The 19,112-nt window shown below is 38.5% G+C and overlaps 1 protein-coding gene across 10 annotated transcripts in view; it reads left to right on the top strand.

The window, feature by feature from the left end:
* Positions 1 to 19,112, top strand: part of ADAMTSL3 (ADAMTS like 3) — a 388,887-nt gene that overhangs the window by 235,135 nt on the left and 134,640 nt on the right. For 9 of the 10 annotated variants that reach the window (XR_010123993.1, XR_010123994.1, XM_054451684.2 and 6 more), the window contains 5 exons: positions 114 to 252; positions 1,335 to 1,385; positions 2,690 to 2,894; positions 7,802 to 7,949; positions 9,588 to 9,672. Coding sequence is in view for 8 of the 10 variants with exons in the window: in XM_054451684.2 (XP_054307659.1) it covers positions 114 to 252; positions 1,335 to 1,385; positions 2,690 to 2,894; positions 7,802 to 7,949; positions 9,588 to 9,672 (628 nt within the window). In the remaining 2 variants the exon portion in view is untranslated. Of the gene's footprint in view, positions 1 to 113; positions 253 to 1,334; positions 1,386 to 2,689; positions 2,895 to 7,801; positions 7,950 to 9,587; positions 9,677 to 19,112 lie in introns of those variants that run through there. The other variant, XM_063652833.1, reaches the window with a different exon arrangement.

Genomic DNA, 19,112 nt, shown 5'->3' with positions numbered 1-19,112 from the left:
AGAACCACTGAGTTAAGTTTCTTAAAGAGGAAAAAGTGTGTGGCAAGTGATAACTCTGCCAAGTAAAAATGAAACGGATGCAATATTCAGACTTTCCTTTTCTAACACTTTAGGTTATCAGCTCAATTCTGCTGAATGTGTGGATATCCGCTTGAAGAGAGTAGTTCCTGACCATTATTGTCACTACTACCCTGAAAATGTAAAACCAAAACCAAAACTGAAGGAATGCAGCATGGATCCCTGCCCATCAAGGTTTGTGTCATTGTCCACACCCTTTTTACTTCAAAAAGAAACAAATCAGCTTCAACTGAGACTGATCAATCTTTGCAGGGCAATACATTTCCGTTTCCTGACTTTGTCTACTGGGGGCAGGTGCCCACATTCACATTTGTAACTATGGTGCATAGGAATTAGGACACATTCATTAGTAATGGAAGTCTAGCTTTCTCTTGTCGTGGGCTATGTGTTCCTAAGTTTTTTTATAATGAACCTTTTTGAACATCTCCTGCTCTCTTCATCCAAGTAAAATGTCTAGTCCATCTGCCAATCATAAATATCTTTCACTCACCATTTTAGCTTTTAAACTGGGTCACCCATTATCATGTTTTGGCTTTTGAAGTATTCATATTAAATTCAGTATGAATAATGCATTGTGCAAGGAAGTAAAAAGTTTTAATGCCAAAGCAAAAAAAGCTATGTGTAAACTATCCTATTGCATAATTTAGTACCTGCTGACTTGGATTGCCTGGGGAAGTTTCCTGGCTTACTACAATACCTTAAAATAACAGAACAATATCAAGTCCCAGAATCCTCCAGATATCTGCCAGCTGGCTTAGGAAGAAGTGTGCAAGTGGAAAAGGAAGCGTTCTCAGTGGATTTCATTTCCTGTTACTAAACTGCCCATTTCCTGTAAGCCTGGTTGAACGTAATTATTAATAGAGACCTTTCAAAGGACAAATTCTGTGAAATAAAGTGATTTTCTGAAGATCCTACAAATACAACAGTGTGTTAATATCACTAATATATTAAGAGAGTAATGATTATAAAAAGGAATAAATTTATCGAAATTGCATGGTACTTTTTTCCTTTGATTAATATACTGCTAGTTTAGTTTTCTATATTTTCAAATAGAACTGGGGAATTTGTGTCGTAGATGTTCTTGACAACTAAAGAGATGGTGGCTGAATTTTTGGGAATGGTTGATAACACTTGATATTTTTAGTTTTCAGTTTGGAAGAGCTCTGTCTCTTGGGATGTGAAATATTATATTCATCAATTAATGAATGTGTTAATTTATTATAGAAGTGATATTCTCACAATGATTTCATTTGTAGTGATGGATTTAAAGAGATAATGCCCTATGACCACTTCCAACCTCTTCCTCGGTGAGTTATATGTTTCCTTTTCCTTTTTGCAATTTAAGTAGTTTGCAAGGAACTGTAGCATCTGTAGCAGTAGCCTAAAATGTACGAGAGTTAGATATTAAATACTTTATAGAGCTAAGGGAAAACAGACTTCTACTCAATAATAGGAAAAATCTTTCTAAGAATTAGGTGGAATAGACTGCCTCAAAAGATGATGTTTCCCATCGCTAGAGCTGTCAAGCGTATCTTGGACAACTGAGTATTATAGCAGGAGCTCAAGTGTTGCAATTAATCAGAAATTTTAATCCCCTTTTATACCAAGATGAGTAGTATGGTCCTTCCTGACTCTGAGGTTCTGTGATTCTCTAATAATATTGTCCATTAGTATTTTACAGTTTAGAGGCAGTTTGAAGATGTAGCCACACTGTATGTTTTAATTGATTTAATTTTCACAATGGTCTTATGAAGGGTAAATAGGGAAGGTATATTATTCCCAGTTGACAAAAACCCCAGATGTGAGGAGCTAAGTACCTTGTGACAAGAATTTGTGTGTGGCAGTTAAGAATAAAGTCTTGGCCGGGCATGGTGGCACATGCCTGTAATCCCAGCACTTTGGGAAGTTAAGGCGGGCGGATTACTTGAGGTCAGGAGTTCAAGACCAGCCTGGCCAACATGGTGAAACCCCATTTCTACTAAAACGTACAAAAATTAGCCAGGCGTGGTGGCAGGTGCCTGTAATCCCAGCTACATGGGAGGCTGAAGCAGGAGAATAGCTTGAACCCAGGAGGCAGAGGTTGCAGTGAGCCAAGATCTTGCCACTGCACTCCAGCCTGGGTGACAGAAAGAGACTCCATCTTAAAAAAATAAATAAATTAATTAAAATTTTAAAAAAGCTGGGCACGGTGGCTCATGCTTGTAATCCCAGCACTTTGGGATGCCGAGGCAGGCAGATCACGAGGTCAGGAGTTCTGGATTAGCCTGGCCAACATTGTGAAACCCTGTCTATACTAAAAATACAAAAATTAGCCAGGCGTGATGGTGCATGCCTGTAATCCCAGCTACTAGGGAGGCTGCGGCAGGAGAATTGCTTGAACCCAGGAGGCAGAGGTTGCAGTGAGCCAAGATTGCACCATTGCACTTCAGCCTGGGTGACAGAGCGAGACTCTGTCTCAAAAAAAAAAAGTGTAAAGTCTTATGACTCCCAGTCCCAGGCTCATTCAGCTGAACCACAACTGATACCTTAAGGCCATACTTTTTGCCACCATCTTTGCAAACTTCAAACAAACAACAAATAAATAATATAATTTTATTTGTTTGCTTTTGAGCTGGGAACATAATCCTTGGACTGCATGTTCCGTATCCTGTGGAGGAGGGATTCAGAGACGGAGCTTTGTGTGTGTAGAGGAATCCATGCACGGAGAGATATTGCAGGTGGAAGAATGGAAGTGCATGTACGCACCAAAACCCAAGGTTATGCAAACTTGTAATCTGTTTGATTGCCCCAAGTGGATTGCCATGGAGTGGTCTCAGGTAAGATTTGAGAATATGCCACTTTTAATTAATTCTCGTATTTTAAGGGATATTTTCTATATGCCCACCGTGGTGCTAGACAGCATGGAGACAAAAAAAAGTGGTAAAAGAGCATGGTTCCTACTCCAAAGAACTTAGGAAGACAGTTGGAGGACGAGGTAAGAAAGATCACAAGCATCATGGTAGGTAAGAATAATTAATATTAAGGACATTAACAATAATATTTCCATACAATTTTCAGCATAATTAATATTAAGTACTGTAAAGAACAAATCTGTAAAGAACAAATGTTGAAGCAGAGTCAATCAGGAAGTATTTGTTGCCCTTGTGGTGCCTAATCCATCTTTGAATAATTTAAACAAGCAAGAATTAAAATTTAAATTGTTTAAATTCTTTGAAGAATGTAAGCAAGCAAGAACCTGAGAAACATCACTGGGTTAGGGCTAGTGTTAGGGAGATGGCCAAACAGAGATGGCTGAGCAAAGGCAGTAATGACAAGAAGTGACTCAAAGTTGAAGATGTGAAGAGGTGACCCATGTTATAAGAATTGGGAGATTAAATTGGAAATGCTGACACGACATGAAAGTGTGTGTCCTTGATCCAGTAGCTACTAAGAACCTTCACAATTTTTGTGAAGACATAATTTATTTTAAGTAATTGAGGCAAGATAGCCTAACATTGGGAAAGACCAGAGGCGGGCAGCCTATTTAGAAATCATCCGTGGGGTCAAGTTGTGTGAAAAAAGAAAAGAGAAGAAGGAAAACACCCCAGAGGTATAACAAGGTTCATGTCAAATTAGCGTAGTTTTCACTTTCTAAAGAGATGACTGAGTAAGCCTCCAGAACAAATAAAATGCAGCTGGATTAGTCAAAGATGAAAAATGCAGACATTGGTATTTAATAATTTAATCTTAATCCTTTAATTTTCTAGACAGTGAGATGTAGTTGACTCAAGTTTCTCCAGCTTTCTTAAGTGATTTCCACACACTTAGTTCATCATATACGTGCATTAATATACCTATTCATGTATTTATTCAGTGGGTCAGCTACCGTGCTAACAAGTATATACAACTTGCTCCTACCACCCAAAAGCTTAGAATCTAGTTGCACAGACATGCATGCAAACAAAGTTGTGATACAGTATTGTATTGTGCATGAGTAGTGTCATGTGCCCAGTACTTCAGAGGCACAAGGTAGAATGATTCACTCCACCTGAAGGTGTCAGGAAAGCTTCAGAAAGGAGGTAGCACTTGAACCTGAAGGACAAGTGAATGTCAGGTAAAGACCATAGCAATCTTTTTCTGATATCCCCAGACTAAACATCATCACCCTGTAAGAACTTTATTCAAACTTGCTAGGGAAGAAGTTACCAATTAATTTTTGGTCACATACTCCCTAAAAAGAAGATTAGAGAATTACGTATTTCTTCATATATATTTAAGTTGACATCTGAAATTTCCTATCACAAGTTTAAATAATTACAAAGAATATCATTTCAACATGTTGTGAATGTTGACATTTTAAAATAAGAGTGTTGCAGCATTCAAAAAAATCTGTCTAGTGGAATTTAAATGCCATGATAATTTCTGTCTTTGCCATCTTTCGTTTAAAAAATACAGGGGCGAGCTCTTCTTTAACAATTTGGATGTTGTGCATATTTCTCCCTTTGAACTCACATTTGCAATCTTCTCTCCCCACAGAATTTTATTCTAATATAATGTATTTTTATGCTTTAAAGTCTTTTTTAATTACACTATTCTACTTCTCTCCAAGAAAATACATATGATCATTGAAATTAATTTATTTTACTTTCCTGTGGCCATAAGGCCCTAAATATTTAAAATATTCCTCTGAATTGAGTTAATTTTAATACACAGTCAAAATAACATATATATATTTCAAAGTTTGGTAAATAAGAATAACGCATAAAATTATTTTCATTTGAATACACACTTAGTTCATCATGTACGTGCACTAATATATCTTGATAGAAGATAAGTGGAACTTAAAAAATAGTCCATATATTCATCATCAGAATGAGCCATGTGTTCAGCAATGATTTTATTGTTAATTTTTACTATTGGTTTCTTATTTTGTTTTGTTTGGCTTTGCATGTATACACTGGGAAAGCTTGTTCACATAAATCAATAGACCGGGATGGAAGGATTTTATTTTAGCAAGGTCGATGTGTTCCTTGAACTCCTGAGTTATGTGCCAGAATTCATGTGATGGTCTAGCATCAAAAATTATTTTTAAGGGTCTTTCTGCTGGCAATTTAAGTCCTCTTTCTATTTTGTTGAAAGCAAAGAATATCATCTCAGCTGCAAAAGGATTTGTTATCGAGACATCAGGGACTTTCACTTTTTCAGCCCCCAATCAACATTATTTCTACAACTGCAGAGCTTGTTTTCAGCTCTCATAAGTCCTAGCCATATGTTTTATGTTGGCTTTAGAGCTTTTATATCACCCTCCATCCCCATAAATATCATGACTTTATCATTATGTATATTATCAGAATAGAGGATGTTAACTAGCTCTTCTCATTCACCATACTTCACCCTTAATAATACTTTTCACTTTTTTCAAAAATTAAATATATTCTCAGTGATGAGGATTTTCCATCATCGAGGACACATGCAGCTCCACAGAGGAGTTCTGGAACTGTTGTAAACACTGACAGTGCCATTGGGGGAAGTGTCCGGCTTCCCAGAAGGGTGGTTTAAAAGGAGAGGGTACTCCTTTGGATTAACCAGTTGTAGTACAGTTATATCTTGTACTGTTTTCTTTCTCTTTGGGTGAATTTTTTTTCTTTCTTGGCTAAAACAGCCACTCAATATTATATATATCTCAAATTGATAAATTTGGGGGTAGGTGAGTCAATTTTCCAAAAACAGGGTAATCTCAAGCTTCACTGAACTCATTAAAGTATTTGTTCAGTGGTTTCAAGAGTGGCATCATGAACTAGAGAGATTTCCCAATATTCTGCCTGACGTGTGTACACTGAGAAAAGCCTCCATATCCTTGAAACATATCTTTGAAACTTGTCCCTAGCAATACCCAGGTACAAAGTGCTTAGGGGGTCAGAAAATAATTTTCAAGCTCCTTAAAGCGGTAGCTTGGCCATGGCTTTGGCAATAGATGGCTCTGGGAGGAAATTCCACTCTGCCTGTTAGGAACTGTGTGACCTTGAGCAAGATCCTTAGATGGTGGGTGGTTTGCTTATCTGTTCAATAAGCCTGAAGCTACTGACCTGGAAGTGGGTCAGGAGGATTCATGAGATAACAAATGAAGGAGGTGCCTGTCCCATAGCAGGTAACCAAAGGCAACCAAGAACTCTCAGCCCCTTCCTGGGGTGGATCCAGAATTAGTGGGGTCTGAAGTTTGTACAGATTGGAGAGGACTCCTCAAAAACAAGAATATAAAACACAAATATTAAGTATTGAAGAGAATGTTTATTCAGAATCAAAAAGGAAATTATAAGAAATTACAAATTTTAGAAAGCTGACAACAACCACATTGTGAACTCTGGACTTGATAATATTTAATAATGATATATTAAACCATGTATTAGTTATGTTAATAATGATGTGTTAATATGGGTTCATCAGTTGGAACAATGGCACCACACTAAGGCAAGATGTTAATAATAGGGAAAATCATGGGGGAAAAAGGGGTGAAGGGGAAGATTGGGGCTCTCTGTACTGTCTGTTCAATATTTCTGTAAACCCAATATGGTCCTCAAAAAATATAGTCTATCAATTTTTTTGAATGCATACATATATATACTCCCCAACATGCAGATTATATTAGTCCATTCTCACACTGCTATAAAGATACTACCAGAGACTGGTTAATTTATAAATGAAAGAGGTTTAATTGACTCACAGTTCCACATGTCTGGGGAGGCCTCAGGAAACTTACAATGATGGTGGAGGGTGAAGTAGAAGCAAGTACCTTCTTCACAAGGCAGCGGGAGAGGCAGAGAAACCATGAAGAGGGAAGAGCCCTTTATAAAACCATCAGATCTTATGAGAACTCACTCACTATCATGAGACCAGCATGGAGAAAACTGCCCCCATGATCCAATCACCCTCTACCAGGTCCCTCCCACGACAAGTGGGGATTATGGGGATTACAATTCAAGATGAGATTTGGATGGGGACACAGAGCCAAATCATAACAGATAAATTTGAAAAGCTATTCTAGATTTTTATATGACATGAAAACATTCCACTCATAGGCAAGAGTAACTTTCAAATCATAAACAAATAATCCAAGAAAAAAATGCTGACAACACAAACTTCACAAAAATTCAGGAAAAAAAATCATAATGTTTTTATTAACTTTAACTGCAGGCAATTATATGTGTATCGGGATACATCTGTAGTATTTTTTTCTATAGTATTTGGCTGAATACTCTTTGGTGGCCTCGTTATATGACAGCAGTTTTGCAAGACTGACTTCTATAGACTAGAAAAATAATCCTCTGGCATAATTCATTAGAATTTTATTATATTTTTATTGACAGTTCAGAAAGGTTTCATTCATCTTCAAAAATTATTTTGGGCAGGGTCATGTAAACATTTAATCAAACTTGAGAAAACGTAACAAGTTTCTTTGATATTTTGAGCAGTAAGATTTCAGGGCATTTTTAATTTTCTTGAACTATGATCTCACCTTAAATACTTTTTAAATTGAGAAGTGGAACAAGGTTTTACAAAAGAGGGGCCCTGAAATACAAGCATCACAGAAAGTTAGCCTCTGTACCCTTCCTTACATAATATTTGTCTAAAAGTCTTTTGTGTTTAATATTTATGTAGTTCAATGGCTCTCCTTTGCATATGATAAAATAATGCCTTTGTGGTTCTCTTAAAAGAAATGCATTGGCTTCTCTTTTCTTCTTTGAAGTGCACAGTGACTTGTGGCCGAGGGTTACGGTACCGGGTTGTTCTGTGTATTAACCACCGTGGAGAGCATGTTGGGGGCTGCAATCCACAACTGAAGCTACACATCAAAGAAGAATGTGTCATTCCCATCCCGTGTTATAAACCCAAAGGTAAGTCTGTGGTGCACTGTAAATTCAAATCAAATGGTATTTTCCAGCTCCCATTCCAATATTGTAGCATTTCCCTTTCAACTTACTACTTTCTTATAAAAATTGTTTTATTGACAGATTGCAATAGACCTTCCCATCCAGATAAAGAAGTTAGATATATGTGAATTATTCATCTGGAGGGAAAACTGAGCTCCTGTTGATTCAGTACAGATGGAGTAGCTCCTATCTATCTAGTTTTATACTAACATTTCTTGGTGGACATAAAAAAATTAAATACAGTCCCTCCCTTGAAGAAAAAGAAGAAGAATGGCGGGGGGGAGATTAAAAAAGGAGGGGAAGGAAAAGTAGAAGGAGGACGAGAAAGAAGAGCAAGAAACAGAGGAAGAAGTAGAGGAGGAGGAGGAAATTATTCTTTTCCCAAGATTCTCATTCTTCTTTATAGCTACCTCTCCACTGGAGTGTAAGATTTTTGCGGGAGGAATGATGTCATCTTTATCATGTGTACTAATGCATGGAATGAATGAAAACTTCCAGTTCCCAGTGGAGATCTATGGATGCATTTATAATCTCTCCAGTAGTTCACATTTGTTCCACATGAAAGAGCAGAAATGGGTAGCATCCAGGGATAGGAGGATTTGGCATCATCTCTCTGATATATGATCTTCTCTGTACATAATTATTTCCATGTTCTTTAATGTTAACCATCCTCATGAAAAGTATCTTCCATCTTGAAATGGGAGAAAATATTATTCCCAACTATTAGTAAGAAAGACTCATCCTTAGTACTTGAGAGAGGATGGTAAAACTCTCTTTTGTTATTTTTGGGTTCATTATTCATACAAATAGCCTCATAATTAGCCATTCAATAAATATTTTTGAGTATGTCTGTCTTGCAGAAAAATCACTAGTTGCCATGACAGATACAAACATTGACTACATAACTCTATCAGTGAAGTCTTTTTTCCTTCCTTCTGCATTTATGATACTTTCATAGCCACTTTCATAGTGTCCATAGTTTCCTTGAAGCACCCTAAAGTTATTTTTATTTCTCACTTCATAGATAGATTATTCCTTTCTTCACATCAAGGAGGCTTCAAAGGAAGAAAGGGGCAACAGTTTGTTCTTCCATGTCAGATGTAATTGGTAATCATCTCCCTCAACAACTACAACAACAGTAAAAGTTTGAGTAAACTATAACACAGACTCTTTCATCACCCCCAACTTTCTTAACTTTCATGTTATTTGCCTTTCTCTATTAATTTTTGCATTCCATGGGCAAAAATAAAATGTGACCAAAGATAGCAAGCTGATATGGTTGAAGTAAGAGCTTCAATGTATGAACAACAGAAATTGGTATTGATTTATAAAAGGCATTTTTATGTTAACTTTGACAGCATATTCAACTGTATCACATGATCATTTTGGCTGCATTTTAATGATGTATTAATTTTTTAAAAATACAGCAGAAATGTTTAATTCATTCCAGCAGCCACCTAATGTATTGTACTAATGAACTCAACTTGCATTTGAAAAACATGACTTCTTTATAAATGAAATCTTCAGCCAATATGATCACCTATCCAACTCCTTAATGATTAATAGTAATTAGGCTCATTGTTTATGTTCTCTTTTTCTTAGAAAAAAGTCCAGTGGAAGCGAAATTGCCTTGGCTGAAACAAGCACAAGAACTAGAAGAGACCAGAATAGCAACAGAAGAACCAACGTGAGTCCAGGACCTTTTGTGGGAATAATCAGGGCACAGCCAGTTAACATGATATATGTAATTTTTGTACTCATTGGAGTACAGTGATACATTTAATATCCAAATGACCTGGATTTACAGACTCTAGAGAGCTTAGCTGGCTAGAATTTTTCTTTATTTCACAATTCAGCAGTCCTCCTTTGGCAGTTTCTCTGAGCAGCACAGAAAAGAACAGTGTTACTTAACTCAAAGCAGATCCAGTGGTCTGCTACACTTAAGAGATTGGGGATAATTTCTAGGTTTTAACGCATGTGATTTGACCATGAACCATCATAGTATCATACAAATAAACCAATCATTCCATGGGTAAGTCATGGTCAATCTCTATAAAATCAATTAAGTTGAAATGCATTAGTCGCCTGAGTGATCACAGGGAAATGGAAAGAACAAGGTACTAAGAGTATTGGAGCTTAGAACCACCCCTGCTAACTACATGACCTTAGACAAGTCTAATTTTTCTGTGTCTTATTCTCCTTACCTATAAAAGGAGCAGGTTGGGCTTGATTTCTCCAGGGTTCATTCCAACTCAAAAATCCAATGGCTACCATCTCTCATGTGATTTGGTGGATCTGGATTGTAACAGTGCCAATGGAAATTAAGAATCAAGAGGAAATCAAAGAAGCATTCTGGAGGCAGTTATATAGGGACAAAAAGAGAGCAAGAAATCAAAGGTGCTCTGAGATTTCTAGTCCAGGAATCTCTAAGAACAACAGTACCGTTGATAGACTTGAGTAATTGAACAGAACAGCTGATTCCATGTCAAACATGTTAAGTCTTTGGTGCTGACAGGCTATCTATGAAGAGAGAAATTCCCAGAGCATCAGAGGAAAAGGGGTCTCAGCAGTAATCTGGCCACTTTCCCTCTCGGAGCAGGCATTTCTTCTTCAACACCTTCAGCAATGGGCAGAGTTCACTGCATTAAGAGACACCTCATTCTTGTGTTGAGCAACCCAAGTTATTTGCAAGATCTTTTTCTTCTGATGAGATGGAATAGATCTCCTAATTTGTGTTCTCTGAAGCAGAAAAAAAAATCCATCTATGCCCCATCCCATGTGACAAGTTTTCACAAATATGAAGAAAGCTGCCATGGATCCCGAGAGCTTTGTCTTTCCCAAGTTCATCATTCTTAGCCTTTTCAGCAGTCTTCATGCACTGTTGTTTTTAGATCCCTTCCCAACCTCCTGTGCTTTTCAGAACCCACTCTCATTTGTCAATCTCCCTTTTAACTGTGGTCCAGCCCAGTGGTGAGCCCCAGGGCAGTGTGGGTTACTTCTCTTTGAGAAGGCACATGTGGCAAAGTGATGTGGGCCAACATAACTGGCACATCACACTCATGACAGGCACAGACTTCTCCACGTGGACCACTGTCAGTGCTGGCTATGACCACAGAAGAAACTGTGGACCATGTGAGGGTGAATGGCTTCACAGTATTTGAGTAAAAAGAGAAGAGTGTTGGGCTCCTGACAGAAGCTTGGAGATTTAGAGGAAGAGGGGGAATCAAAAGAGGAAGATGGTGAGGGAGTAAAGTAGTGAAGAGAGGGAGGAGTAAGACCCAGGAAAGCTTATTATTCCAGAGACCAAAGGAGGGAGGAGTTTAAGGAGGCAAGGAGGCAAGCAGCAAATGGATTCAAATCTCACAGAAAGACAAGGAAAATCCATGAGGAAAAAGAAAAGGCTGCTTTGATTAACAAGAAAGGCTTTTTCAGTGAATTTTAGAGTAGTAACATGCAAAGGATAGAGAATAAAACATTGTGGATATTTCAGAAATAAATTTCCAAAAAAGAAGAAAATGGAGCAATGGGTATTTAAGTACTAAAGAAGGAGCAAAGATTGGTAGTCAAACTGATGGAAAAGTGTATATGTATGTGTTTATTGTTTTTCATTTTGAAGTTAGGGCAATCTTAAATTAAAAAGATATGGTTTTGCACAAGTCAGTTAGTATCTGTAGACCTTCCAACTGTACAAGGAAGGCATTAGGCTAAATGCTGCTGGAACCTTCTCACATCTCTGATCACCTACAATCCTGTAAGGGAAGGAGTCTATAGAAAGAAAAGGGTTTGAGGCACTTGAGAGAGAGTGTGTAGTTGTCACAGAAAGAAGGTCACAGAGTCCTCTGTCTAGAATGATGGGTCCTACCAAGATCTTTTGTTTTCAAAACACAGTTAGATGACAGTTGATAATGCTTCTGTATGTCCTCTTTTGGTGAATAGGATTGCAGTCCGTCCAGTTCCCCAAACTAGAAGCGTGGATTCTTTCTTGGCTCCTTTTCATTCTTCTCTGATGTGTAATTAGCCACTGAGTCATGCCAACTATATTTACTAAAATCTTTCTTGGTTCCAGCTCCTCCTTTCCATCCAAACTACCATCCTTGTACAGGTCCTGAAATCAGTTCCCAGGACACCTACAACAGCTTTCTAATTTGCTCCTGAATTGCTTCCCTCAAATCCACCCCTACACAACACAGCCACCAGAGTAGTCTTTCTAGGTAGGGCACAAGTCTAATTCTTTTCGTTTTTTTGAAACAGAGTCTCACTCTGTTGCCCAGGCTGGAGTGCAGTGGTGTGATCTCAGCTCACTGCAACCTCTGCCTTCCGGGTTCAAGCGATTCTCCTGCCTCAGCCTCCTGAGTAGCTGGGATTACAGGCATGTGCCACCACGTCAGGCTAATTTTTTGTATTTTTAGTAGAGATGGGTTTTCACCATGTTAGCCAGGATGGTCTCAATCTCCTGAGCTCGTGATCCACCCGCCTCGGCCCCACAAAGTGCTGGGATTACAGGTGTGAGCCACCACACCTGGCCAAGTCTAATTCTTTCTTTGCAATGTTCAGAATATCTAAATGTCTCCCCATCACTCAAAGATTTATGTGGGTTTGTATGCCCAACGGGACTTGGCAAGGTATTACTTTTCCTGGTCCCCAGCCTCATGTCTGGCCACCTTCTTTTCTTTGCCTTGAGTGGGATGCTCCAGCCACACTGACTTGCGGGCTGTTTCTTGCCCACAGCAAGCTGCCTCTTGCCTCCTCTTTAATCACACTCCCCTCTTAATTGGAAGCGGGCCCACCTGTTAAGTCTTTTTCTGTAACTTTCTTTTTAATCATAGGAAATTGCAAACCTATGTAAAAGAGGAGAAAACAGTGTAATGAACCCCCATGTCATGTTCATAACCCAGTATCAACAATTATCAACCCAGGGCCACTCCTATTTCATGGAAACCATCACCACTGCCACTACCCCCTGATTGTTTTTGAAGCAAACACAGACAGCACAGCATTTCATTCATAATTATGTATCTCAAAAAGAAGTCTTTAAAAAAATAATCAAAATACCATTTTTGAAATGCTATCCTCAATACTTCTATGAGAATCACCCGTGGTGCTTTTTAAAATGTGGTGATTTCTGGGCCCCACTGAGTCAGATACAGTGGGAGTGGGGCTCCATCACCAACATTTTCTTTTTCTTTCGGCTGCCAGATCTTTTTTTTTTATCGTGGTGAGAGATACACAACACAAAACTTACCATTTTAACCATTTTAAAGTGTACAGTTCAGTGGCATTAAGCACATTCATATTGTTGTGCACCCATCACCACCTCCCATCTCTCGAATTTTCTCATCACCCCCAACATAAGCTCTGTTCACCTTTAGCAATAACTCCCTACTCCCTCCCACTAGACTCTAGTAACCTCTATTCTACTTTCTGTCTCTCTTTCATTCACCAGCATTTTAAACAAACACCCAGGTAACTTTGGCAGGGGAGTGGGCATATCCAAGTTTGGGAACCACTGGATCAGATAGTCCCTAAGGTCCTTTTAAAGTTCAGAAAATACTGTTTACTTTATTGAATTAGAAAAGGGGGATATCAGCCGGGCACGGTGGCTCACGCTTGTAATCCCAGCACTTTGGGAGGCTGAGGTGGGTGTATCACTTGAACTCAGGAGTTCGAGACCAGGCTGGCCAACATGGTAAAACCCTGTCTCTATTAAAAATACAAAAATTAGCCGGGTGTGGTGGCACACGCCTGTAGTTCCAGCTACTCAGGAGGCTAAGGCAGGAAAATTGCTTGAGCTTGGGGAGGCAGAGGTTGCAGTGAGCTGAGATCCTGCTACTGCTCTCTAGCCTGGGTGACAGAGCGAGACTCCGCATCAAAAAAAAAAAAAAAAAAGAAAGAAAGAAAGAAAAGGAGGATATCATAGAAGCTACAGTGAGGTTCAGGCCCCATATTCATTCCAAGCCTGCCTTTTCTGTCAGCCCCACCTGACTTTGCTAGGGGTTTCTTCCTCCGTATTCACAGAGCAAAGCCAAAAGCTTCTTTACTCCTGAAGGACACCACCCTTTCTTCCCCCGTGTTGAAGACTGAGCAGACAGCACCTGTTCCCTGGCCCAAGCAGCTGCCTCTTCCCACCTTCCGCCATCTCTCCCTCTGTGGTCACTCTGCAATTTTCCTTCATAATTCACACTGCCTGGCAGTTTCTGGCCTGGTCCTGGCCATCTAGTGTGAAGTTTATAGTTTCCTGCCACCACTTCTGACTCTATTCATTCCCTCGATTTCCAAACAAAACCGCAACATATCTCAGCTTCCAGTGCATCCTTTTATTACCACTGTCTTTTGTGGTTTGGGGATGCTTGCTTGTTGACAATGAAGGAGAGGATGAACGCAGCTGTATTTTACATCCCTCCAGTAGAGCCTGCCAAGCCAGCCTGAAGGAGATAAATATTTCTGCCTCTGTGGTTTACCGTGGCTCGAGCTCTGAATTTACATAGGGAGCGGATGTTCAAAAGGCTTTTTTGCTTTTTTTTAAAATAGGAAAATAAAAATTATAGTGTATAAATCTAAGCCAAGGGAACTGCAGTACTGACCTTCTTAGCTTTCAGCTGTGGAATGTGTTGACAGTTGATATGGTTCATTGGTTCATGGTTGTTTTAAAAATTCCTCCCTGGAGCCTCTTCTTTTGTTTCTATGGGATTCTTAACACTTCAGCAAACTTGTTGCCCTCACTGTCGTTTTTCATATACAAAAACTAAGGAAATAGGATGGACTTAGTTAGCACACCTTGTATGTTTCCTTCACTGCTGTCTTAACTTCTCCATTTGTGGAGATTGTATTTGCTAAAGTCAAATTAGGTGACATTTCAGGAATCTGTTTTTCTAACAACAACAGTGATAACAACAACTAATATTGAGGAGTGCTTTGTGCCAGACCTTGTTCTGAGTGTTCTACGTGGATTAAGTTGTTTAATGCTCACAACAACCCTTTGAGGAGGTGCTATTCTTATTTTCATTTTGGGGCTGAGGAAACAGAGGCTTAGAAACATAAAGGAATTGTTTTGGAGATATTAAGTGGTGGACAGTGATTCTATGGCACGTAAGACTAGAAAGAGCTGCAGTTTCGTGTCAGATGTCCTGAATTCAAGTCTCACCCATCCTTGGGTTTATCTAATGGAGTAGACAGAGAAGTGAGTGACTGCATGATGGTATTGTAAGGTTGCAATGCATTATAATTACATTGTGGTGTTATTTGGGATCAGGGATGGTTTCCGGAAATAGATGGTCCTACAATGTCAGAAGAGCAGCATGTCAGGTATTTGGAATAGAGGCTTGTGTGTAGGCTCACTGGCCCATGTAGGCCACGCAGGTTGCTGAGGCGGTCTGAGGTGGGTGAGGGGCCAGGGGCATGGGCCCGGGGAGCAGTAATGGCAGCAAGGATGCAGCTGGAGGAGCCAGCAAGTCTTGAGGGTCTTCCATGGTTCACTAAAGAGCTTCGACTTTATCAGGAGGCTGTGGGAGCTATGTAAGGATTTTAACCAGAGAAGTGACATAATCTCAATTACATTTTTGAAAGATCCCTCTGGTGGTCTGCAGTTTGTTTCCAGTTATTCACAATGATAAATAAAACTGCAGCGAATTCCAAATTGCACATCTCTAATTGTCTCATTGGACATATTTTCTGGTGTGGAATTTCTGGGCCAGGGACAGGCATTTAATTTCTATTGTCAAATTTCCTTTTAGAGAGAAATCAGTGCTGGCTTCTCTCGCCAGCAGCGGTACTCCAGCTTGCCTTTTTCCCCATACGTTCATCAAAATCAGGAGATTATCTTTTTTTTTAATGTTATTTTGTAGTTTTTTTTTATGGTTCATGTTTTGCACTTAACTTTGATCCATGGGAAATTTACTTTCACATGTAATATGTAATCTCAATCTAACAATTTTTTCCAAGTAATTAACCAACTGCCTTAGCACTATCTGTTGAGTAAACTACCCACTTTGGTTTTAAAATGACATCATTGTACAAATAATACTCCAGTGCCAGTACCATATTATTTGAATTACTGTGTCTTTTAAATACTTTTTTCTATTAAACTGTGCAAGTACTGTGTAATTGTTATTCCTTTTAAAAATGTTCTTGATTGTTCTCACCTAACCTTACATAAAACTTTAGAGTTGTATTGTCTGTTTCCAACTTCTCCCCCAAAAAAAATTGCTTCAGCTGTTTGGCTCAGAACTGCATTTTTTCTAAATTAATTAGGGGAGAATAAACATCTTTATAATTTTGAGTCTTCCCATTCAGGGGCATGTGGTCTCTCCATTTATTCAGGTTTTTAGGCTTAGAATCCCCTGAGTATTTTATACCTCAGTTTTCCTCATCTGTAAAATCAGGAAAATAATGATACTTATTCATAAGGTCATGGTGAGAATTATATTAAATAATACATGTAATATGCTTAGCATAGTGCCTGGCAGCTAACAGTAAGTGTGGCTGAATTCTGGGAAAACTGTTAATTTTAGTATATGTATCTATATATATAGTGCAACACACACACACACACACACACACACACACACACTCTCAGAGTTATGGGCTACTTTATTGAACTATTTTGGTTTTTTCCAAAAATTTTCAGTTAATTTTAGTACTTTTCATAGCTGTGTCATTTTCAAATACGATAATTTTGTCTATTATGTTTATTCTTCCCTAATATTTATACCTGCTTTTTTGCTCTTCCACTATATTTTCATTTGTATTTTTATTATCTCATTTTGTTTATTCTTTTACTTTTTACATATCTGAAGTCATTCTGTATTATTTTTATTATCTATAGGTTTTAAAATTACCAGCTGGGTGCAGTGGCAGGCACCTGTAGTCCCAGCTATTGGGGAGGCTGAGGTGAGAGGCTCACTTAGTTGAGCCCAACAGTTCAAGGCTGCATTGAGCCGTGATCACACCACTGCACTCCAGCCTGGGTGACAGAGCAAGACCCTGTCTCTGAAAAATAAAAAATAAAAAAAATAAAAAAGAGAGAGAGAGTCTATTTTTAAAAGGAACGTTTAATCCATTTAAATAGATTTTTTATTACTGATAGTTCTGGTCTCCATTTTAAATGTTTCCTTGTTTCTGATGTTTTCCTACATGATCTATATGAACTTGATTTGTTTTCTATAATAGCAGGAGATTTATCTACTATAATTTCATTTTTTAACACACTCAAACCTATATAATTTTTATTATAAACATCTAGAATGGTGCCATTTCTGCTGATTTCTCCAGGTTTAAAATGAGTAAATTGGCATTGTTTTGTTGTTGTTGTTGTTGATTTTTTGCTTTGAGACAGAGTCTCGCTCTGTCACCCAGGCTGGAGTGCAGTGATGTGATCTCAGCTCACTCCAACACCACCTCCCGGCTTCAAGCAATTCTGCCTCAGCCTCCCTAGTAGCTAGAACTGCAGGCATGCACCACCACACCTGGCTAATTTTTTTTTGTATTTTTAGTAGAGATAGGGTTTCACCATGTGGCCAGGCTGGTCTCAAACTCCTGACCTCAAGTGATCTGCCCACCTTGGCCTCCCAAAGTGCTGGGATTACAGGTGTGAGCCACCACACCCTGCCAGATTTCATTCTTTTTAATGGCTGAATAGTATTCCATTGTGTATATAGACTATATTTTCTTTATCTATATATCTGTAGGTGAGAACTTAGGTTGATTTCGTATCTTTACTGTTGTGAATAGTGCTTTGATAAACATACAAATGCAGATATATTTTTGATATAATGATTTATTTTCCTATGAGTAAATAGCCAGTAGTGGAATTGCTGGATCAAACAGCAGTTTTATTTTTTAAGTCTTTGAGAAATCTCCATGGAGGTTGTCCTAATTTACCTTCCTACTGACAGTGTTTAAGTGTCCCAAGATATGTTTTTCTTTCACTAATACATGCTGCCTTCTTCTCTTATGCTGAAGAATGATTTTAGCAGTTGGATATTTGTGTTTTGTTTTCTTATTCTGGAATTAGAAAAATAAATTATCTAAAAGAGCATTGTCAAATTGTCTTTGGATTCATATGCTGTCATCTTGGATGATCTTTAACTGCTTCTGTATCCTCTGATACAGGTGAGGCCGTGTAGAATAATGCTAGCAGCTGTTGTATACCCTTTGATTACTTCTCTGTACCTCAGTTTTCTCATCTGTAAAGTGGGCATAATAATATTTCCTGATAGGGTTGTTGTTATAAGAAAATGATACAATTTGTTTGAAGCACTGAAGACAGTGTCTCACAGGAATAATAATGCAATGAATGTCTGATGTTACTATTTTGATTTTATTGTACTTATTGAGCTTTTAACTCAGACATCATTACATTTAATCCTCACCCAATCCCATTAGGTAGGTAATATTATTGTTCTTATTTTACAGAAAATTATTACCTTTGTATTTGAATAACAGTTTTACTGGACATAATATTCATAGGACTCCGATTCTCTCTCTCTCTCAAAACTCTTACTCTATCTTTTCCTGGTTTTGAATGTTGTGTGCATCTGAGGTACCCCTGTCTTTGTGTTCCTATAGGAGACTTGCTTTTTGTGCCTAAACACCTAGACAATTCTTTCTTCATGCTCAAAGTTTTGTTAGCCAGGTGTATTCATTTTCCATAGCTGCTAAGACCACAAACTTTGCGGTGTAAAACAACGCAAATGTATTATCCCACAGTTCAGTGGGTCAGAAGCCCAGTAAATTCAGCTAATGTCTCTGTTCCAGTTCCTAGTAGGCCAGGATCAAGGTGTCTGTCAGTCTGAAGTCTTCTTTGGCAAGAGTCTGCTTCCAGGCTCATTTGAATAATTGGCAGAATTCAGTTCCATGCATTTGTAGAACTGAGATCTTCATTTCCTTGCTGGCTGTGGGCTGAGAGATTGTTCTCAATTTCTAGAGGCCACCTGCATTCCTTGGCTTATGGTCTCATCCATCTGTGAGCCAGCAACAGTGGGTAAATTCCTCTTACATTTCAAATCCCTCTCGCTTATTAGTCTACTTACATTTCTGACTCCAGCCAGAGTGATATCCTTGTTTTTATGGATGTCTGTGATTAGATTAAGCCCACCAAAGTAACCTGGGATTATCTTCCCATCTCGAGGT

The sequence above is a fragment of the Pongo pygmaeus genome, chromosome 16 (genome assembly GCF_028885625.2).
Source record: "Pongo pygmaeus isolate AG05252 chromosome 16, NHGRI_mPonPyg2-v2.0_pri, whole genome shotgun sequence".
Lineage (NCBI taxonomy): Eukaryota > Metazoa > Chordata > Mammalia > Primates > Hominidae > Pongo > Pongo pygmaeus.
The sequence above is the reverse complement of the archived record's forward strand: the minus strand, read 5'-3'. Positions and strand labels throughout refer to the sequence as shown.